The sequence below is a fragment of the Bombina bombina genome, chromosome 1 (genome assembly GCF_027579735.1).
Source record: "Bombina bombina isolate aBomBom1 chromosome 1, aBomBom1.pri, whole genome shotgun sequence".
In the NCBI taxonomy this organism is placed as follows: domain Eukaryota; kingdom Metazoa; phylum Chordata; class Amphibia; order Anura; family Bombinatoridae; genus Bombina; species Bombina bombina.
Window position 1 is genome coordinate 1,052,047,418 of NC_069499.1, and position 25,001 is coordinate 1,052,072,418.

The 25,001-nt window shown below is 36.3% G+C and overlaps 1 protein-coding gene across 1 annotated transcript in view; it reads left to right on the top strand.

Annotated features, from left to right (window-relative positions):
* JPH2 (junctophilin 2) overlaps nucleotides 1-25,001 on the top strand; it is a 223,990-nt gene that overhangs the window by 189,259 nt on the left and 9,730 nt on the right. The window contains exons 3-5 of the mRNA XM_053689809.1: nucleotides 6,526-6,644; nucleotides 20,538-21,526; nucleotides 22,792-22,881. Of these exons, the coding sequence (XP_053545784.1) occupies nucleotides 6,526-6,644; nucleotides 20,538-21,526; nucleotides 22,792-22,872 (1,189 nt within the window). The 3' untranslated portion in view covers nucleotides 22,873-22,881. The remainder of the gene's footprint in view (nucleotides 1-6,525; nucleotides 6,645-20,537; nucleotides 21,527-22,791; nucleotides 22,882-25,001) is intronic.

Below are 25,001 nucleotides of genomic sequence, written 5' to 3' on the forward strand. Positions count from 1 at the left end.
TGCGGTTATTCTGTTTTTTCCCAACTTTATTTATACCATTTCATTACTGTCCATGAACAAGCACATTTCTCTAAAGATAATCTTTTATTTTTCATCTGTTAATGTCCAAGAAATCTAATAGAAATTTATTTTTATATTTATCTGTTGTACAAAAAAATCTGTTATATGATAATTTCACATAAATTAATGTGTATTTGTATTTCTAGAATTCATGATATGCTTTTATCTCATTTTTTTTTTTTATAAATGATTATTAATGCTAGAATTCATACATATATCTTTACACATACTTGTGTGTATATATATATATATATATATATATATATACAGTATATATATATGTCCTATGTCAGAAATCTTTTGCAAACATATTTACATGTCCCTAAATTATTTTTTTTGTTCTAAACAATGTTGTCTTTCATATCTCTGTGTTTATTTATATCACTATATGTATATGGTGTAAATGTATTATTACTCTGAGCAGGAATAATTGCGAATATAACATGTATTCAGGATATCATATGTATTTATTTGCAATCAATAGATATTTTAAGAGCTGGGCCAGTTTCTCTCTGTACCTGTGTAACCCCTCCTGATTGCAATCTAGTTTTAAAAACCACCCCTACACAGGCGTTACAAAATGGGCTGGCATATAAGATGACATTTCATACTGAAATTTTTTTTCAAGAGAATGAAGAAATACACTGAAAATAGCATGACAGTAAAGAGGTGATTTTAATTTCTGCTGTATCTGATTCATGACAGTTTAATGTTAAGTGGGCTATCCCTTTGATACATTGAATCAAACATCATTAAAATTTTAAAATCATTGTCTAAAATATTACACTGTGTGTCCTAATGTCAGCATCAATGCTTATCTTTAATACTAATTTCACATGTACATACTTTCTAAGTATAATACACAATGTAACAAATGTCAATTACAAGTTCTGATGAGTGATCAATGACACAAGTTTTGAGCATTTTGATTCGTTAGTGATAGTTTAAAATGTATATTTGAATCAGATTGGCTGATGTCATAAATCATGTGATTATGCATATTCTAATCAAAAGCGGTTGAAAAATTCTCTAGTGTGTGGGTTGTTTAGGAGATTGCTTCATAATTGGTGCGAAAAATGTTGCGTCAAATTTGGTGTGAAGTGGAGAGTGGGACTTGTATCATATGCCTTATACATGATGCAAATAGATTTATCAAAAAAATAAATAAGAAGTTAGCTATATTATGGTGTGTATTGATTTTTTTTTACAATTCTTTTTATTAAAGAAACACAGGTACAGCTAGACAATTGTATACATACACAGATGATAATTATAGACAATGCTCAACACGCATCTGAAATAAGCATTACATATATCAGTAGCCACAGTACCGTTATTACCGCGGGTATCGAAGAAGGCTGCAGATTTTGTTTCTGTCTTCTATATATAGCAATTATTATAGTCCTTCGATAATGCTCAAAATAGAGAAGTCCTTGTAAGAAGAGCGTTATCCGGTTAGTCAGATATCAGTTCATGTATAACCCATGTTTCTTTTTTTTTTATATATATAATAATAAACAAAACAACTCAACCAAGCTAAATATATAATCTAAACACAACCCTAATTGACCCAGAGATTTCATAGGTATGCCATCCCCATTATATATATAGGCAAAATTAAAATATATATGCTACACAGTAATGCAAGATACACAAGTTTATGCATTTAATTAAACAATGGGCCTGCCAAAGCTTAATTGATAATAGCGCTCTTAAAGAGGTATGTCCGATTCTATTAATGAATTATCCTGTGTATAGTTTATCCTTAACAAACAGTGGTCTAGCAGTTAAATGTGGAGATATAAATGATATGATATGTGAGAGCCCAATCCATTTAGAATGAAATAACCTATATAAATTAGTGTTTGAATGGGTGCTTGCAGGGATGTTTTAGTTCCCTAGATGTGCCTATAGAAAGTAATATTGGCACTACTCGTACTGTCAGCCTGAATATACTTTTGCTAAAAGATGTGGGTGAAGCTAAATTATAATGAAAGTAAATTGCGACTGTCGAGTATAGATTGCACTGCAAGTGGTTTATAATGCGTGCAAGAGACCACGTTATTGGGGATAACCAGGGTACATATGAGATAGCCATAATACGATTTTAACAGGGTGATGGGACTTATTGAGAATAAGTAACCGTTTTCTACTGAATTACATACAGATATTGAAGAATACATGTTGATTGTCTAATTCTGCCTATAATGAGTACAGTTTTGCGGAAATGTGTAATTACAAGCCACCAGCTACCTTACGTATTTTGTCAATTAGGGAGCAGAAATAAAAATAATAAAACTAAAACAAACGACATATACAACAGCAACACACAACATAGCCAAGTATAAAACAAATTAGGGCATCTGCTGTCTAACAGATATACTTACAAGATGGGATTGAACAAATATGTAAGGTTATTTAAAGATGCTGGATATTTTACAGTTAAATCGAAACTAGACAATATTATCATAAACAAAAAATCAAATCAAATCAAATAGGTAACTACAGCACAGACATCTATCTACTGTGGGGAAGAGGGATGAGGATGCAGTTCCTTAGCGCCATGCTGCATATTATAAGAGCAGTAGATATGGCTCATCCTACCCCCACTTGATTACGCTGAGGCTGAGCAGACAATTTCCTTGTGCATTTGGAAGTACTATGAGGTTTTCCCCCTTCTTCTTACATCCAGCATTGGTAACCTGCGCCATTGAACCCCGGATCAAAATTACTCCCTGGCGATCTTGCGGTTTCAAAATGTCCATGTGGCGCCAAGTAAGGTTCAAATCTCCTGTTTTCCACACGTGTGCTGCCTTACTGAGCATTTCGGGAACTGCGTTGAGGTTCTCCCTCAGCCTTGATCCCAATCTATGGTGAGAGCCATCTTCCAACAAGGAGGGTATACCGGAATCAAAAAGCTGCTCTGAGCCATCTCCTGTGTCAGATCCATTGCTGTCCGGCCATGCGGTCCCTGGTGATCTTGCGGTTTCAAAATGTCCATGTGGCGCCAAGTAAGGTTCAAATCTCCTGTTTTCCACACGTGTGCTGCCTTACTGTGCATTTCGGGAACTGCGTTGAGGTTCTCCCTCAGCCTTGATCCCAATCTATGGTGAGAGCCATCTTCCAACAAGGAGGGTATACCGGAATCAAAAAGCTGCTCTGAGCCATCTCCTGCATCAGATCCATTGCTGCCTGGCCATGCTGTGTCCAAAGAAGAGTGGTGCCAAGCGGAGTTCAAGGATTGGGGATCCACGTTGCCATGTACAGGATCGATGATTATCGGTAAGTGTGGTCCCTGAAGGGAACGAATCTCTTCATGAAGTGTCTGGCAGGACTTCATAAGATTTTCCAAATGAGGTAAGAATGTAGCTTTCAGTTCCTTAATGAGAGAGTCCATCTTGGAGGTTCAAAGACACTGTAGCTATGTCCCTTGATTATCCTTCAATGTGCCTTCCGGGGAAGAGAAGATGTCTGGTTCTCTATCCACAATAGTTAGTGTTGTAGACATACAAAAAATTGTCAAGAGAGGCGTGGATGGCATTAGATTTAGGCTGCAATATGATTTTATCAGAGCTTCAATACCCTGCTGCCATCTTGATGTGCCGCCCATCGGAAGTCATTGATTTCATTTTTATCTCTATATCAATTAGTGCAACACGTTTGGGGCAAAACTTTGCTCCAAATTTGGAGAAATAATATTGTCCCCTTGCTTTGTAATGAGAGACAAACATGTGCACCAAATGTGGAGCAATAATATTGTTTGATTTAGAAAGGGTATACAATTTTTATAGTTTCTAATTTACTTTTATTATGTAATATGCTTCATTCTCTTGCAGCATCGAACATAAGCTTTCTGTGTTTTCAGACTCCCTTTGATTTCTATGGCATTTGTGGCCTCAAGGGTGGCGGTTTGAAAACCAAGCGTAGCTGTTAAATGTTTAATAAATTGTGAAAAGGCAAAAAAAAAAAAAGGGTAAAATCTGAATTCAAAACATCTGTAATGACGCAAGCATCGATCTGCATCAGATTGAGATTGCGGGAGCGTATATTTCGTCACACATTTCAACATTTGATGATCTTGACGCTTTGTTAACTACGGCGGATCAATCTTTTATCAAATACAACGGGGGATTCCAGAGTGTTATCAGTTGACACTTTGATAAATATCCCCCTTAGCGTTGTTTCCACTCACTTGGAACTTACAAATTTGTGATCACACATTGACACTGCAAGATTTAAACAGCAGACCTAGGAATAAACTCATAGCTTGCTGCCGAGAAGGACTACATGGTGATATTGTTTCAGTGCACATTTTGTTCTTAGATCTTTTATGTCTGTTTTTACATTGTGCTTTTTATGTGAACATTAAAACTTTTACCCTTAGAGTGGTTTTGTGCTCATTTTCCTGTCTGTCTTTGGGCTAGATAGCAAATGGCATGCTAAAGTTGAAATATTGCACCCAAAGCTAACTTGCATGCATATTACAAGTTGAAATTTGTGCTTGTTGGGTTAGCGTGACTGAAGATCTTGCGTGAAAGGTTAGAGCTAAATAAAAAATTGCATCAAGCTCAACATAAATACATTAAAATAAAATGTTAGACTCATAAATACACAATCAGATAAAGGGCTAGAATACGAGTGGAGCGTAAATTAACACTCACGCTTTAATTGCGCTAGAAGTAAGCTTTTTTGCGCTCATCCGGTTGTGCTTGTATAATGAGTTGAATTTATACTGTTTTCACTCTCACGGTAACCTAACTAGTGCAAATATCCAAACTTAGAATATCGTGTACACATTCACGTGTTCCCCCATAGAAGTCAATGGAGAAAACAGTGGATAAAACCTAACACCACACTCTCGCGCAAACACGATCACATATTCTCATTTGCAGTATAACCCGAAAATAGGAATATTTCCCATTCTATTGTTCTGCAGATAAAATAATACTAAGAACTAATACTCTCAAGTAAAATCTACTCCGCTTGCAGATTTCTATGAGTACCACACTAAGTTTCATGTTACAAAATGCTCTAGTGAAAACCAATGGAGCACAAAACTTCCGCTCAAGTAGTTGAGTTTTGGTAACACTCTTTTCCGTACACCTTTGATATTTCTGAATGCATAATAGCAAAAGATAACAGTTAATACCTGGTTTTCAAAAGCAACTTGTGATACAGGTGCAATGAGAGCACTACTATTGTTTACCATTGAAAGTATAGCCGACACATTTGGCCAGATTACAAGTCGAACACTAAATATCGCTTTTGTGAAAGCAATATTTGCGCCCCACTGAGTAATACCAGCGCACGCTAATATGTGCTGGTATTACAAGTTGAAAGCAATGTAACACAAGCTCACGTTCGCATTGCTGGTAAGCATTGCACTCACAAAAGTTGGCGTTCCATAGGCTCCAATGGGAGCCTCGTTCTGATGCCGTCATATACGGCACAGAACCAAAGCACTGCGAAGGGGGTAAGTAGCGCAGCAATGGCAGCAAATTGTAAATATATATGTACATGCTTATATACATATATATATATGTGTTAATACGTGTATATATACATATTAACACATAAATATATAGATATATAAGCATATACATATATATTTACTGGGAACACACATAGACCGCAATGTAAAGGCACTTTTCAGTGCCATTTATTTTCTAACAACCCACACCCACTAACTTTATCCCCCAAAAACTGACTGGTGCAGTTATTTTATTAAAAAATAAAAATGCTACAATTTTTATTTTTAAATAAAATACACGTTACTGTATTTTGGGGGCATTTGGGGCACATTTATAAAATTAACCAGAGATCTAATCTCTGGTTAATTTTATAACCGCTAATTGCTACCATAAGTTTGCGGTAGCAATAACCATTCCCTTGTAATGGCTGGTTATTTATAGTGCGCAATAAATTAGTGCTCCACTTGTAATCTAGCTTATTATAAGTATGGGGTGTATTAAAATTGCTTTTGTGAAATAATCAGCTGATGGTAACTAATCTGCTCTTACCCATCAGCTGATTATTTAACCTGTGCTCTAGTTTAACTGTAATAAAAACCTGTCCTGTTAGGGGTACTTGAGGGCAGCGATTGAGAAACACTGGTCTAGGCTACTGACTCCACTTCAAATCTAGAATATTGCGCTCCACTTATAAACTAGCCTATTACGCTCCACTTGTAGTCCAGACCACTGCTCTACACGTGTAATCTAGACTGTTACGTTGCGTTTATAATCTAGACTATTGTGCTCCACTTTTAGTGTAGACTACTGCGCTCCACTGGACTATTGCGCTACACTTGTAATCTAGACTAATACACTCCAGTTATAATCTAGACTATTGCGCTCCATTTATAACCTAGACTATCGCCCTCCACTTGTAATCTAGGCCATTGCATTTAAGATAAAACCTATTTTACAGTTATATAATGTTTCTGCTATTTTCTGGTTTCTATAGGACAACTCATGCTAAAGCCAAAGCGGAAGGAGCAGAGCAGGCTGCTCAAGCAGCAAATAGCGAATCCAGTATAGCGAGAACCATGGCCAGAGAACTGTCACCAGACTTTCATCAACCAGGTATTCTAAAATATGTATAACTATTTTATTATATGGTACAACCCATATAATATTTTTTATGATGTTAATAAGATGAACCTATTTTAATTGTAATATAACATAGAAATAGATTTGCTTAAAGGGACATGAAACCCCAAAAAATTATTTCATGATCCTGATAGAACAAACAACTTTCCAATTTGCTTCTATTATCAAATTAGCTTCATTCTCTTGGTTTCTTTGGTTTAAGGAACAGTAATGCTCAACAGGGGGTTCACTGAACACACTGCATGAGCCAATGACAATAAGCATATAGGTGCAGTCACCAAGCAGCAGCTAGTTTTCTGTAGTGCATAGCTGCTTCTGAGCCTCCTTGGTATGATTATCAACAAAGGATACCAAGACAATGAAACAAATTAGATAATAGAAGTAAATTGGAAAGTTGTTTAAAATTGCATGCTCTGGGGGCGATTTATCTTCGGTCTGTCTGACATAATCCACTCAGCAGATCATATCCGACAGACATCGATGAATGCCGACAGTGTATGAACTGCTTGTGGAATGCCGCCCCCTACAGATTCGCCGCCAGGGGTGTCAATCAGCCAGATTGTATAGGATTGTGCGAATTGCAGACCGGAGCCTCAGAGGCAGCGGATCAGTTATGGAGCAGCGGTCTTTAGAGAGGGGCATCAAGCTCCATTTGCTTGATAATTCGGCTCCTCTGTCTGAATCACAAAAGAAAAAACTTGAGTTACATGTCCCTTTAAAGATGATGAATAAATCCAATATGACAAAGATGTAGAAAAATGTCACAAATATTTGGCCACTTACATATTTTGAGAAGATTACAAGTCATGCGTTTTTTGTGCACAATACAGTCTTTTTGCAATCAATTTCCATTGCACAGCTATTTCAATTTCTGAGAAACAATCCTTTCCGCGCTCAAAGAGTTTTGCGCAACATAAAAGTTTCATGAAACACTTCCGAAATACATTACTAAGTACAGTTACACTCATATTAACACTGTCTAATAAAAATTATTTTTTAAAAAATATTGCACACAAAAGTTATAAGGGCTCAAAGATAGGAGATCTTGGGTGTTAAGGATTTTACATTGACATACGTACACAAACAGAGAAACAAGGATTTATATTGATATGTTTAACTATGGAGATAATGAAAATATTTTACATTACAATCTCATGCACATTAAACAATATCTCAGAGGAATTTTCAGAGATAATCGTATATATACAGATCTTGAGATATACAGTATAGACATATATATTCATATACATATCTCGCTATAAATAGATATATCTGTCCAAAAATCATCACATATATAGAGAAATATTTATTTATAAATAAATAGAACATATTGCACTTTGTCACGTACACTTTTCATGGAGAATAAGTCAAGGGCTTTGCACAACATATAAGGGTTTTTGTCTTCTCCATTGACTTCTATGGGGAATACATGAACGCGCATGCAATTTGGCTGTTTGCATTACTTAGCTTAATGTGCGCACAAAATAAGTTTTTTTCAACTTCGCAACCCCAAACGCGCGCTGTGTTTTCGCAACTGATTTCCCGTGCAACTTCTAATCTTGCCCTTTGAGAGCATAGAATGCCTACTTAGGCCTAGTTTCCATTGAGATTTTTATGGAGATTTTTTAAGCTACCACCAGTTTCCAAACTTTACCACCTCAATGAAAACTTGGCCTCCGATGGTGGTTTCTACAGAAAACAAAAAATCTTAAAGGGACATGAAACCAAAAATGTTTCTTTCATGATTCAGATAGAGAATACATTTTTAAACAACTTTCTAATTTACTTCTATTATCTAATCTGTTTCATTCTCTTGGTATCATTTGTTGAAGGAGCAGCATAACACTAATGGTTTCTAACTGAACACATGGGTGAGCCAATAACAACCGGTATATACTGTATATTCAGCCAACAATCAGCAGCTAGAACCTAGGTTATCTGCCTCTCCTGAGCTTGCCTAGATAAACCTTTCAGCAAAGGATAACAAGAGAAGGAAGCACATTAAATAATAGAAGTAAACCGGTAAGTTGTTTAAAATTGTATTCTCTATATGAATCATGACAGAACAATTTTGGGTTTTATGTCCCTTTAAGTGTTACCATGGGGCCTATCAATCAAGCTCTGAATGGAGCTTGATGTTCCGTGGTTCTGGTGAGCCTGCAGACTCGCCAGAAACCGCAGTTATGAAGCAGTGGTCACAAAGACCGCTGCTCCATAACCCTGTCCTCCTGCTCTGAGCAGGCGGACAGACATCGCCGGAAATCAAATCAACCCGATCGAGTACGATCGGGTTGATTGACACCCCCCTGCTGGCGGCTCTTGTGAGCTGCTGGTGCAACGCTGAATACGGAGAGCGTATTGCTCTCCATATTCAGCAAGGTCTGGCGGACCTGATCCGCACTGGGGTCCACATCGGGGGTTTGTTATCAAAACAAGTATACACCAAGCACTCTCCCACATACATTAAATGACAATATATGAATTTTGATCCCAGCATATAGAATTTCACCAGAATTTAAGTGTTTGCGGGTAGCTAACTTGGCATCCACCTGCATGTGGCTGTTATTTTACATGTTTATATTAAAAGTTATATTTTAATTTTATTCATCTCTCTATATTCATACCATTTGTGTTTAGAGGCATATCTTTCCTTTCATCCTACTCTAGGGATGTTTTGTTGTTAAAATACATGCCTATACACAATCATCTGGGTTAACCCACTAATAAGCAATTGTGTTTTTGACAAGGCTCCCATGTGGCAATTTATACCATCAAGCTATACTTCAGTGTATATAAACAGGTTTATCTCTCGTTTAACAAGTTGAAAGTAAAGATTTACGCTAGAATGATTATCGCGTCCTCAGAGCTCTGGTTAACAGTTTCGCAAAACAAAAAAGTTGCACAAAACACATCAAGAAATACAGTTACAGTACAGTTATGGTGTTACAATAACACCATCTAATAAAAATTATTAAAAACAAAGTTACACAAAAAAGTAATAAATGTTCAAACATATGAGGTCTCGTGTGCTAGAAAAAAAAGGCAGGCAAAGGGTTTTAACACATACATACATATACATCTCTAAATATGTGTTTATGTTGGTTCTGCAATTTATATTTTCTAATGTAATCTAATTTAGATGTCTACTATTGAAAAAAGATATGCAGGTTGCCATGACTCACAAAGCAGATTCCCAATATCAGAATCACTTAAACGGATAATTGTCATAGGGACTCTTGAATGTGCAGAATATAATGTCAATTAGGGGAATTAGTCTGGGGAATTTAGCAGGTGTTCTTTAAAATTAATGTTGGGCAAAATTTAGTTGTGATCAAATAATTTGCCTTAACATTGGATTAACCATTTCATTTTGAATGACAAATGTTTGGATGCATAAATGTTAACTGTTGTTTCATCTATTGCACAATATTAAAGGGACAGTAAAGTCAAAATTAAACTTTAATGGCTTGGATAGAGCATGACATTTTAAACAACTTTCCAATTTACTTCTAGTCTGCTTAGTTCTTGTTATCCTTTGTTAAAGAGTAAACCTGGGTTAGCTCAGGAGTGTACACGTGTCTCTAACCATCTGACAGCAGTGTTTGCAAAATTGTTTATAGCAATGTTATACGTAGTTTCAAACAGGGCCGGACTGGGAAATCAGACCGGCCCTGGAAATTTGTATAGACCGGCCCAGCCCCACCCCCTTTAAGGAAACTCTTTTGGCCATGTAACTAACCACGAGCGGCAATGTATGACCCAGTTCTGCTAGTGCCACACACCCCACATCTTTAAAATCAATCAATGTAGAGCCCGGCCGCCTCTAGTCTTACCACATATATATTGCTGGGTGAGGGTAGATGCACACAGGCCGGAGACACTGCTGCCGCTTTGACAATTTCCCCTAAACTGAGTCACTATTTTTAATTAAGATAATGAATTAATACACATACATACCTAACCTTTTCTTAAGTTTTTTTTTTTAACTTTTATAAAGAAAAAATCTGAACACTCACTTACTGTTAAATGTATGAAGTGGCACGGTAACTAGCTCAGCTGGTGGTGTTCACTAGTGTTAACTTATCTGCCTCTGCGTTGCTGGCCGGGATCGTCCGTCCTTCCCACACGTGACCCCAAGTGGACTGACCTCCAAGTACTAGGCTCGCTGACGCTCCCACCAGTCATGACTGTCTGTCACGTGTGTGAGACGATGAGTGACGATTAGTGAAGACAAGTCAGTGACGTTCAAGCCGGCCAGGCCAACCCACGCAATTGCATTTCCCTGGCCTCATCCAGTGACAGACTGAGCTGAGACTCTGATTGGCTTGCGGTAGGTTGCGCTTGCGTTGCGGCTGGTTATTGGTTATTAGATAGATAAGAAGTGAACTGACTTAGAACTAGACACAGTCTAGTGTGCCTTAGCCTATACTACTAACTTAGTGCAACAGAACAACTAGCGGCCTAGCGCAATCAATAGCAAAATATTGCATCAAAAAATTTGCTAATAAAAATGTTTTACTTATAATTAATTCTTAATTGCTGCTCTCTTCTACTGCAGCAGCTGAGCCAGCCCAGCTGAGCTGTAGCCCACCGGGATTTTCCCCGGTATCCAGGCTGCCCAATCCAGCCCTGGTTTCAAACACTGCTGCCATAGACTGTATGCCTAAGCTCCTACCAGCCTACCCAGGCTTACTCTAAACGGAATCATTAAAGTTTAATTTTCACCTTACTGTTCCTATAAGACATATTTGTCCTCAAAATGAGGCACACACATATTTCCATTAGTTTTAGCAGAAAGTTTCTTTTAGATTTCTTTAGAATAAAGACTAAGATATATATCTATTTTATCAGTTACACTTTATTTATACTTATCCTATAATATAGTCTGCTTTACCATTGTTTGAATATCAGCATTTCTTCACAATAGCCTATTACCCTTTTTTGCTATTCATTTACCTTAACAATACAGAACAAACTCTAGCTATACAAACAGAATGCTTTGTTATAAACTGTAAAAAGATAACGCAGTAATGATTATCTTGGCAAGTGAAATGTTTCTGGGTATTTGTCCTTCCATGATATTACTTTTATCTATTATTAATCTTATTTATAACTATAAAATTTTCATTTCCAGACACATTTTATCCACATTGTAAACATCTTTGTTGATATTTCAAATTAGTAAGAAGGTTTTATTAGGAAAAACTATAAGAAGTCTTTAAAATCCATAAATAAGAAGGCACAAAATGAGAGTCATATTGATGCTTGTGAACATAATGCCTCTGCTGTCCTCTTGATTTAATCTGACATTCTTTTAAAATTCATTAAACTTTTAAATAGAAAAAAAAAGTCAGTAATACTTAGAATAACATATATCAGCAAATTTTCACAGATTGTGTTAAAAAAACCCAGCAAATGAATTACTAATGTGTTTTTTGGAGGTAAGCCAGCAGACATTACAAAACTTAAGTTTTACAGTCATATTCTTTTTTACAGCAAAGTCCTTTACTGAGCATGGGCTATAAACTGCCTGCAACTAGAGTTGATGTCTCCCAGCAATACTTAAAAGGAAAACTATTGGTTTGTCTTCCTGTAGATACCCCAGCCCCTTTGAGGGTCTGTGACAGGAATTAATAGACACTGCACACATGAAATAAAAAATAAAAATAAAATTAAAGGTGAAGTAATTTTAAAAAGATTAATAATGCATATTCCAATGACTTATGAAAAACAATTTAAGTATAAACCACTGCTTTTTATTTTAGCACATAATACATATATAATGCACAATTCTGCAAGGGGGCAAAAACATAGTAAAAAACAGTATCACTGGGTGTCCCAAACATATAAAACTCTAATGTACATCAGTCCATGACATAAAATGAGCCAAGCCCTTGTCAAGAGTGTCCAGTTTTAGGCAACATGTGCCTTCCGAGTATAGGCAAACTGTAAACTTGAATATAGATGCAGCAGGGTTATATGCACGCGTTTAGAAATGCAAAGCTTTTAAGCAGATTGATTAAGCAGTTCATGCAAAAGGATTGCCTTGTTAGAAGCATAGGGTTAATGTAAGTACCGATGTCCTCAGCATAAATTTCACGTGCAAGGTATAAGGAGTAATACCGGCACTTAAGGACAACAGTCCGCCAGTAAGTATGCAGTCACAATGGGTCAGAAAAAAAAGGAACAAACTCCGCTCTATGAGCGATCTTACCCAGTCCTCTGGGAATTTATGCACAAGTGATCCTCCTCATCAGCACAGTATGCCATCCAGACTACAAGTAGTATCCTTCCGTTGAAATAGACACCGCTTCACATACAAGGCATCCCAAAAGTATCACAGTCGTTTCCAAGGTCCCACTTGCATCGGCTCAGTCTGTCGTCTGACATCACACACACAGGCGACATGCATTTTGGGCTCCGCCCTTCCACTTGGACTGTTGATCCAGGCTGCCAGTCGTATATTTGAAGCAAAACTCATGAGATGAAGTACTGCTCAGGATAGTCCAGCTATATTAAATGGAACCTTCCCTTGCAATAATTGTGCACAGTGCAATTGGATTCAAACAGGTAACACGTAACTCATCCTAGATCTGGGAAGCGTCTGCCCACTAGAGGTCACTACACTTCTGAGTCACAATTTGTTGTTTACGTAATTAAATGCTCATGTGACTTGGCATATGTTGGAGAAACAACAAAATGCATAAAAGATAGAATTAGGCAACATAAGACTGCCCCAGTCTCCCACCATTTTACACTGTATGGACACAATAAGAATCAATTGAAGTTTCAGGTAGTGGATGGTGTAGGTCCTCTGAGAAGAGAAGGTAACAGGCGAAAATTGCTGTTTAAAAATGAAGCACTATGGATCCAAAAATTGGACTCTTTGATCCCCTTTGGTTTAAAGAGGGAGATTGTATGGGGCACCTTCTTATAGGGACTGTGGTTCAACAGTAATTTCAGGTGGAGTTAACCCAAATCTTTTTGTATTTTTAATTTAGTACATTCTAATCTCGTTTGAGATTGAGTGTGATCTTATTTGGTTAGATAGGAGTAGTTAAATCACTATTTCAATATAGACCTTAGGAAATAGGTTTCTATATTATTACTAACATACAAGAATTACATACAAAGTGAAGGTATCTGGTGTATGTACTCCTCTCTTTCTTCATTATTATTTTTTATTATTTTTAGGATAATGTTTTTCAATTTCAACATTTATAGTTTTATTAATGTTCATTATTATATAGAAGTTGCTTTTCTGTTTTTATTTATAAGATGATGTATTGTACACACTTAAGCTCATGTAAGGTGTTTGCTGAATAATTGCCTTTTGCAAAATGAACATAAGCTCTGCTGTGGATTGTTCTTCCGGATAAAATCATATGAACAACCCCTTACAATCTCATTATGAGTGTCAGCCACTAGATGGCATACTTCATCTCCTGAGATTTGCTTCAAATAGATGAGTGGCAGCCTGGATCAACAGGCCAAGTGGAAGGGCGGAGCCTGAAACACATCGCCTGTGTGTGTGACATCAGACGCCAGATTGAGCCGATGCAAGCCGGACCTTTGAAACGGCTGTGATACTTTTGGGATGCCTTGTATGTGAAGTGGTGTCTCTTTCAAAGGAAGGGTACTACTTGTAGTCTGGATGGCATACTGTTCTGAAGAGGAAGATTACTTGTGCATAAATTCCCGGAGGGCTGGGTGAGATCACTCATAGAGCGGAGTTTGTTCTTTTCTTTCTGACCTATTGCGACTGCATACTTACTGGCGGACTGTTGTCCTTAAGTGCCGGTATTACTCCTTACACGTGGAATTTTTGTTGAGGACATCGGTACTTACATTAACCCTATGCTTCTAACAAGGCAATCCTTTTGTATGACCTGCTAAATCAATCTGCTTGCTTAAAAGCTTTGCATTTCTAAACACTTGCATATAACCCTGTTGCATCTATATTCAAGTTTACAGTTTACCTATACTCGGAAGGCACATGTTGTCTAAAACTGGACACTCTTGACAAGGGCTTGGCTCCTTTTATGTCATGGACTGACGTCTATTGCTGTTTTTTACTATGTATTTGCATCCTTGCAGAATTGTGAATTATATATGTATTCTCACTATTATATATTAAAATAGATATTTTTTCACTTCAGCATACATATGACTAGATATGACTAGATATGACCTTTATTTGCATACTGACTCCTTGTTAGTGCGGAGACATTTATTTTTATTTTTATTATTATTTTGAGGTGTCTATTCTGGAGTACACCTTGGTTCTGGGCATTATTATCTTTGTATCATATACTTTACCTTTCAATTGAACCTTATACCTTAGTGCTCATTTATCATTTTGTGTACATATATATTTATGTGTTAATATGTGTATATACATATATGTTTACATTGCGGTCTATGGGAACACACATACAAGCTTGCTGTAGCAATAACCAGCCACTTGTAATCTAGCCCTCTATCTTTTAATAATACGTTTCCTCTTCACATCAGACTTTATTTAATTTAAGTAGAATTTAAAAAGCTCCACTGTTAATATGTTGTATACAACTAAACTATAACTAATCCAGAAGCTCAGACTTTGTGTCCCTTTAACAATGCATTAAAATATCTTAATATTTTATATTATTTAAATGTTGTTGTTTTTTACTAACTTTATAAAACTAAATTACTTAGCAAACTTTTGATGTTGGCTGAAATGTAGCAACTTTTTATAATGTACTGTTACTGTTAGAAGCTATTTATTTTGCTACACAAAATGGTTAATTCTCTATATAGCTAAGCTAACAATCTAATGATATTATTAGTTTTAAACTTTCAAAACATCTGTTTTGAATTTTATTATGTAATGTTCAGACAGTTACATGTCAGGCCCACATAGAATTATTAAGAGCTATTTAGGCCCGAAAGGTAGCTGTCTGCGTTTTGTTCTCATGTCACTAAAATAGAGTTTTCAGTGAAGAAATTGTGCTGATGCTATTTAGTTTATTTAGAAAATTGTATGGAAGGATGTGCAGGACTTTTGAAGCAAACTAGTAAGTATATGTGTTTGTATACAAATAGTACGGAAGTGACGTCAGATATGACGCTATGCCGGCAGGACCGGAACCGGAAGTGACATAACTTCCGGTCCCACGGTATGGGAGATTGATGGTTAGAGACCGCACATATGATTGTAAGCACATAATTATTTTAGGCACATTATAAGGATGTATCTAACACTGATGAGTTTGTAAATATGATGACAACCTATTAATGATGTTATGAATGTTTTTTCTGCACATTTGTTTGAGTATCATGTTAAATGATAATACCGGATGTGAAGGTTGTTAACTTCCGAGTTCACTTGTAACTATACTGGAAATTATGTAATTTTTGGCGCTTTTTTGACAGGAAGAAGGAGGTTCTGTTTGTTGTATCACTGTATTTAAGCACAGTTTTGTATGTACACTGTATGTTCTGAAGAAGGGGAGTTTTATTCCCCGAAACGTCAATAAATTTGACTCTTTGATTTGAAAAATCCTGCTTGGTTTCTGTTTTTGTGGGAACATATATATATATATATATATATATATATATATATATATATATATATATATATATATATATATATATATATACAGTGGGTATGGAAAAGAATCACCCCCTTGAAAACAATCACATTTTGTTTATTTGCAGCCTGAAATAAAGACAGACACAATTTTTGTTTATCTAGTTGTAATTACTCAGTGCAACTTATAACATCCATGTAAAATATATAACACCAACATGTCAAGCAAAAATAAAGACAATTCAAAAACAGAATCACTGAGTTGGAAAAAGGACCACCCCTCCTAAAATTACTTGTAAACTCAATCAGGTGTAGCTAATCACCTTCTCAACGGCACACACAAAGCCATCTGACCTTCAACTGTGATCAGCTGTGGGCATATTGGTTAGCTCAGCATGAAAAGAGCTTTCCTGGAGCATCTAAGTCCCTGGTAGTGACACTGAAGCAAACAATCAACTATGGGTGGCAAGACACTGTCAAAAGATCTCCAGGATAATGTTTTGGACAGGCACAAGTCAGGAGATGGATACAAGGAAATATCAAAGGCTTTATCAATGCCTAGAAGCACAGTGAAGTCTATTATTAAGAAGTGAAAGGTATTTGGTACAACACAGACCCTCTCTGGATCAGGACGTCGCTCCAAACTGAATGAAAGGGCCAGTAGGTAACTGGTCAGAGAGGCTACCAAGGGGCCTACAGCAACTCTTAAGCTGTTGCAGGAATTTATGACAAAGAGTGGTCATTGTGTGCCAGTGACAACAATATCACAAATTCTCAACAAATGTGGCTTGTATGGGAGTGTTGCAAGAAAAAAGCCACTCCTCAAGAAAGGCCACATGCAGTCACATCTGATCTTTGCCATAACACACCTAGGAGATTCTGAGGCCAAATGGAAAAAGGTGTTATGGTCAGATGAGACTAGAATTGAATTATGTGGCCTCAACACCAAAACAATATGTATGGAGGAAATCCAATACAGCTCACCATCCAAATAACACCATACCTACAGTAAATCATGGAGGTGGTAATATCCTATTATGGGGGTGTTTCTCTGCAGCAGGCACTGAAGCACTTGTCCGGACTAATGGATCGGGCAAAATACCGTCAAATTATTGAGGAAAATCTGCTGCCCTCTGCCAGGAAGTTGTCATTGGGAAGAAGGTTTACCTTCCAACATGACAATGACCCAAAGTACAGCAAAAATGACCACACAGTGGTTGAAGGAGAAAAAGGTTAATGTCCTTGCATGGCCTAGTCAGAGCCCAGACTTAAACCCCATTGAATATCTGTGGCATGACTTGAAGACTGCAGTCCATAAACGGTCACCATCAAATGTAACAGAACTGGAGCAGTTCTGCAAAGAAGAATGTGCAAATATTGTACAGTCTAGATGTGCAAAGTTAGTAGAGACATAACCCAACAGACTAAAGGCTGTAATTAAAGCAAAAGGCGATTCAACAAAATACTGACACAAGGAGGTGATCCTTTTTACAACTCAGTTATTCTGTTTTTGAATTGTCTTTATTTTTGCCTGACATGTTGGTGTTATAACTTCCACTTGGATGTTATAAGTTGCACTGAGTAATTACAACTGGATAAACAAAAATTGTGCCTGTCTTTATTTCAGGCTGCAAATAAACAAAATGTGATTGTTTTCAAGGGGGTGATTCTTTTCAATAACCACTGTGTGTATACCGAATGTTGCTTTTATTATGATTATATGTTCCCGTTCTGCAGCCATGATAGTTTAATAGTGCCTGACATATGTTAATCCTGGTCTGTTGTCCGATGATGGTGATTAATGATTATTAATGCATATTTTGGATGTAGCTCCTTGTCCACTCTTAATCTGTCACCATTTTACTGTATCACTATATATTTAGGTTTTACTAGATCGTGCACATCTAACATACTATTTATGATGAAACACTTATGTATATGATGTTTTTTTGGTTTGATGATATATGTTTTGATGATATATGTGTATACTAATGATGTATTATCAACATCTCCTATTTATTTTATTTGATTTATTGGATTGGCTGAACTGAGATGGGGGAGGGGCTTGTTGGGTATTTAATACTGTTTGAATCACATTTTGGGTTGTCTGAAGAAGGGGTGAATGCCCTGAAACGTCACTGCCTAATAAAAAAGTGTGCTGTGTTTAAATCCAGTGAGTGCTTACTATTGAATTATATATATATATATATATATATATATATATATATATATATATATATATATATATATATATATATATCAAATCAATGTTGTTGATAGCCCTGTTTCTTAAATAAAAAGTACTTTATTGGAGTGACAAAGACTCAGATGCAAAGACAGCAAACAGCTATGTTTTAGGCTCACCAAGCCCTTATTCATGCTACATTGCTCAGGTAACCTACTACTTAAATAGCACCAGTGTGTACAAAATTAACTATTTTAGCAAACTCTCAAATGAACACATTAATACATCATCACCATCTAGTGGACAATTGCAAAATATATTACAGCATGCTACCTATATAATGACTACAATTTATAAAATACTATACTAATGAATTTTAATAATTCCAAATTAAAATATTGTTTCCATCCAGAGAGGGTTTTTAAATCGAGATAACAATTTACATCTATTTTGTAAATATTTATGAATATTTGATAGTATTTGAAATATGTTTGGACTGATTAAAATTCATTAGTATAGTATTTTATAAATTGTCGTCATTATATAGAAACATATAATGTAATATATTTTGCAAGTGTCCACTAGATGGCGATGTTGTATTAATGTGCTCATTTGAGAGTATGCTAAAACAGTTAAAGGGACAGTATACACTCATCAAGATGCACAGATACTGATATAAAAATCCAGTATAAAACTGTTTAAAAACTTACTTTGAAGCGCTCAGTTTAGCTCTGTTGAAAAGGTAGCTGGAAAGCCCACTGTAAGTGGGAAATAAGACACTCCCCCCCTCCCCCTTCTTTTGCATATGAAAAGACCCTTTACACAAACAGGAGCAAGCTGGAGTAGGTAGCTGACGGTATTCTCATAAAACTTTGGGGCTTGGTTAGGAGTCTGAAAATCAGAGCAATGTTATTAAAAAATAAGCAAAGCTATACATTTAAAAAAAAAAAATATTTATAAATAGATCATCTACAAAATATTTATGCAAAGAAATAATGAGTGTATAATGTCCCTTTAATTTTGTACACACAAGTGAAATTTAAATGAACAGTCTACTCCAAAAATGTTATTGTTTAAAAACATAAATAATACCTTTATTACCCATTCTCCAGATTTGTACAGCCAACATGGTTATATTAATATACTTCTAACTTCTATAATTACCTTGTATCTAAGCCTCTTTTGACTACAGGACTATTTGTTTATTATCTATTGACTTGCATTTTAGCCAATCAGTGCAGTGTCAGCCACAACTCCACGGGAGAGAGCACAATGTTATCTATATGGCCTACATGGATTAGCAGTCTCTTGTTGTGAAAAGCTAATAAAAAAGCATGTGATAAGAGACTGTCTGTAGTAACTTAGAAACAGGCAGAAGTTTTGAATTTTAAATGTTATAAAGTATATTAATGTAACAATGTTGGTTGTGCAAAGCTGGGGAATGAGTAGAAAAGGCGTTATCTATCTTTTTAAACAATAACAATTTTGGTGTTGAATGTACCTTTAAGCAGTAATTAAGCATGAATAAGGGCTAGGTAAGCCTGAAATTTAGCTGTTTGCTATCTTTGTACCTGAGTCTTTGTCACTCCGATAAAGAACTTTTTATTCAAGAAACAGAATTGTCACTGAAATTAATTTGAGGAGAAATACGGAATTTAAAATGGTGAAGTGCACTATAAGGAAATTGGATTGAACTGAGAGATGAAAAGTGAGTGCTGTATCAATCTTTAATACATATATATATATAAATCAAAGGGAAGCGCACTCCAAAGGTCTTGAAACAACACAGGTCACTTTAATTGTGAATGTTTTCGAGTCTATCAATCTCGTCCTCAGACAAACAGTGTACCTGAGTAGTGTGTCTGATAGACTCAAAAACATTCACAATTAAAGTGACCTGTATTGTTGCGCTTCCCTTTGATTTATATCTACTCTTTTTGCTGCACCTGAGGCCTTTGCATTGAAATTCTGTAGTGCACATTGTCTGGAATATATATATATATATATATATATATATATATATATATATACTGTATGTATATATATATATATATATATATATATATACACACACTCATAAAATTGTTTTTTTTTTTTTTGTTTTTTTTAGGGCCAGAGTATATAAAACGAAAGTTGCTTCAGGAGATTATAGAGAATGCAGAACCTATGGAGATCAAAGAAAATGCAGCTCCGCCCAATGAAGGGCCACCTCCAACCCCTCCAGAAAGTCCTCAGCTTCATGAAAAACAATCTTCTTCACATGATATATCCCCAGTAAGAACACCATCCCCTGCTGGATCACCCCCAGAAGCAAAAATACCTAAGCAGAGTTCGCAAAAAGAAAGGTTGCTTGGGACAAGCAACTGGAACGGAGACCAGAGTCGTGGCGGAAGTCGTATTGGAAGTAGACCTACTACCCCATCAGCTCACATGCATGCTGTTTTACCTTCTCGTAGCCCATCTAGAAAAGGTCACACAACTACACCAGCCGAATTGAATATGAAACCTCTTCAGAGGTTACAAGACAAATTAGCTGAAACTGATGTTGAATATCATAAGGATTATCATAGTTATGCTGTGCGGACCTCTCCAGTAACTCCTCCATTGGACTATGAAGAAACAGCATTCCCATCACCTAAAACTCCAACAAGGGAAGGCAGTCCAGATTTCAAAGAACGTATGAAGGAAAGTTTAAGTTTTTCCCAAAAAGACCCTGTTAGAAAAGCAGAAGTTAGTAAATACAAACCAAATGAAGATTTGAAGCCAGAAGCTAAAAGAACTCTGGGCATGATTATGGTTAAATCTGATCCTAAAAGTGAAATTAATGTTGAAGCTAAAAGTGAACGTGTTTATGAGACCAAGACAGTCCAGAAGTCTGAGCCTAAAACAAGTCAGAAAGCAGAACCAAAGGTCATACAGAAGTCAGTAGCATCAAAACCTGAACCTAAACCAATGCTAAAATCAACTCCTCAAAAACCTGAACCTAAAGCTGGACTAAAGTCTGAGCTTAAGGCACTACCAAAGCCAGAAACTAAGAGTATAGTGAAAAAGGGTGCTCAAGTTGCAGCAGCTACAAATGCAGAGGAGGAGCTTGAAGAGGTATGATCACAATAATTCAGCAGACAATGAAAATATGTATTGCCCCTTAGGGTTTTTTAAGTGTGTGACTATTGACTGACTTTTGCTATGTGAAAATCCTTAGCAGAAAATAATTTAGTCAATAATTACATTGCAACACGGTAACATAGTAGATGAGGTTGAGAGAAGACAAAAGTCTTCAACCTATACAGATCCTACATGATATAAAATAAAAGCTTTAATTGAGCTTAATTTAATCCCATTTAAAAGTTGACCAATTTAACACAAGCAATCATATCCCTGAATTCTGTTTCTAGTGAGAAATGTAATAAAGCCATTTTTAAATGTTTCTAAGATATTGGTATACACTACCTCCTTAGGTAATAAGTTCCACAATTTGATTACTCTTACAGTGAAAAAACATTTACGTTGCAGGAAATTAAATTTCATTTCTTACAACCTTAAATTGTGACCTCTTGTCACACACAATTTACTCAAAATAAGCAAAGCTTCTGCTAATTCTTAATATGGGCCTTAAATATATTTATATAAAGTAATTATGTCACCTCTCAATCACCTTTTTTTTTCTAGAGAAAACAAACCCAGTTTGACTAACCTCTCATAGTTCCCCTTATTATTTTTGTGGCGCTTCGCTGAACTTTTTCTAACTCTGCAATGTCTTATTTTCGGATTGTTCCACAGAACTGTGCTCTGTACCAAAGGCGAGATCTTACCAGGGATTTATATAGTGATAGAATTATGCTTTCCTCCCTTGCATCAATGCCTTTTTTAATACACACTAGTATCTTATTGGCATTAGAAGACATTGCCCTGCATTGTGCACTTATTTTTAGCTTGTTATCTATAAGTATGCCCAAATCCCTTTCCGCCTCTGTTTTGCTAAGTTTAAGCTCACTTAAATAATAAGTTGCCTGCTTATTTTTACTTCCAAAATGTAGAGCCTTACATTTTCCAGTATTAAATCTCATTTTCCATTTACCAGCCCGTTCTTTCAATTTTTGTAAATCCCCTTCCAAAGCAATTTTACCCTGCACTGACCTAATTACCTTACACAACTTTGTATCACCTGCAAATTAGAGATGTTGCTATGTAATCCTTGCTCCAAGTCCTTAATACAATTATTAAAAAAATATACAGTCTTATGAAAAAAATTATTTAAAAAAAACAGAAGGTAAAATGTGTAACTTTTCACATGATGGTACCATCTCACAGATATCTCTGGATATATTATCATTAATTCATTTTTCCATGTTCTTTATTTTCAGCGACCTGATACAATCATGATCTGCATGGTAATTTTATTGAATATTGGCCTGTCCATCTTATTTGTGCATCTCTTAACATGAAACCAAGACGTAAGTATTTGTTTCACTATGAAATACATCATGATTTAAAGGGACACTATAACCAAACATTTTCTTTCATGATTAAGGTAGAGAATACAATTTTAAACAACATTCCAATTTACTTCTATTACCTAATTTGCTTCATTCTTTAGATATACTTTAATGAAGAAATAGCAATGCACACGATGAACCAATCACAGGAGGCATCTATGTGCAGCTACCAATCAGCAGCTACTAAGCATATCTAGATATGCTTTTCAGCAAAGAATATCAAGAGAATGAAGCAAATTAGATAATAGAAGTAAATTAGAAAGTTGTTTATAATTGTATACTCTTTCTAAATCATGAAAGAAAAAAATTGGGTTTCATGTCCCTTTAAGCTTTGTCTATAGCTTGCAATTAGCATGGCGATATTTGTAACTAGTCCTTAAACGGACAGTAAAGTCAAAATTAAACTTGCATGATTGTAAAAAACTCTATAGTTTACTTCTTTTATTTAAATTGCTTTGTTCTGAAGGTATCCTTTTTTTAAAAGCATATGTACATACAGGGAGTGCAGAATTATTAGGCAAATGAGTATTTTGACCACATCATCCTCTTTATGCATGTTGTCTTACTCCAAAATGTATAGGCTCGAAAGCCTACTACCAATTAAGCATATTAGGTGATGTGCATCTCTGTAATGAGAAGGGGTGTGGTCTAATGACATCAACACCCTATATCAGGTGTGCATAATTATTAGGCAACTTCCTTTCCTTTGGCAAAATGGGTCAAAAGAAGGACTTGACAGGCTCAGAAAAGTCAAAAATAGTGAGATATCTTGCAGAGGGATGCAGCACTCTTAAAATTGCAAAGCTTCTGAAGCGTGATCATCGAACAATCAAGCGTTTCATTCAAAATAGTCAACAGGGTCGCAAGAAGCGTGTGGAAAAATCAAGGCGCAAAATAACTGCCCATGAACTGAGAAAAGTCAAGCGTGCAGCTGCCAAGATGCCACTTGCCACCAGTTTGGCCATATTTCAGAGCTGCAACATCACTGGAGTGCCCAAAAGCACAAGGTGTGCAATATTCAGAGACATGGCCAAGGTAAGAAAGGCTGAAAGACGACCACCACTGAACAAGACACACAAGCTGAAACGTCAAGACTGGGCCAATAAATATCTCAAGACTGATTTTTCTAAGGTTTTATGGACTGATGAAATGAGAGTGAGTCTTGATGGGCCAGATGGATGGGCCCATGGCTGGATTGGTAAAGGGCAGAGAGCTCCAGTCCGACTCAGACGCCAGCAAGGTGGAGGTGGAGTACTGGTTTGGGCTGGTATCATCAAAGATGAGCTTGTGGGGCCTTTTCGGGTTGAGGATGGAGTCAAGCTCAACTCCCAGTCCTACTGCCAGTTTCTGGAAGACACCTTCTTCAAGCAGTGGTACAGGAAGAAGTCTGCATCCTTCAAGAAAAACATGATTTTCATGCAGGACAATGCTCCATCACACGCGTCCAAGTACTCCACAGCGTGGCTGGCAAGAAAGGGTATAAAAGAAGAAAATCTAATGACATGGCCTCCTTGTTCACCTGATCTGAACCCCATTGAGAACCTGTGGTCCATCATCAAATGTGAGATTTACAAGGAGGGAAAACAGTACACCTCTCTGAACAGTGTCTGGGAGGCTGTGGTTGCTGCTGCACGCAATGTTGATGGTGAACAGATCAAAACACTGACAGAATCCATGGATGGCAGGCTTTTGAGTGTCCTTGCAAAGAAAGGTGGCTATATTGGTCACTGATTTGTTTTTGTTTTGTTTTTGAATGTCAGAAATGTATATTTGTGAATGTTGAGATGTTATATTGGTTTCACTGGTAAAAATAAATAATTGAAATGGGTATATATTTGTTTTTTGTTAAGTTGCCTAATAATTATGCACAGTAATAGTCACCTGCACACACAGATATCCCCCTAAAATAGCTATAACTAAAAACAAACTAAAAACTACTTCCAAAACTATTCAGCTTTGATATTAATGAGTTTTTTGGGTTCATTGAGAACATGGTTGTTGTTCAATAATAAAATTAATCCTCAAAAATACAACTTGCCTAATAATTCTGCACTCCCTGTATCCTCAGCAGCAGCATT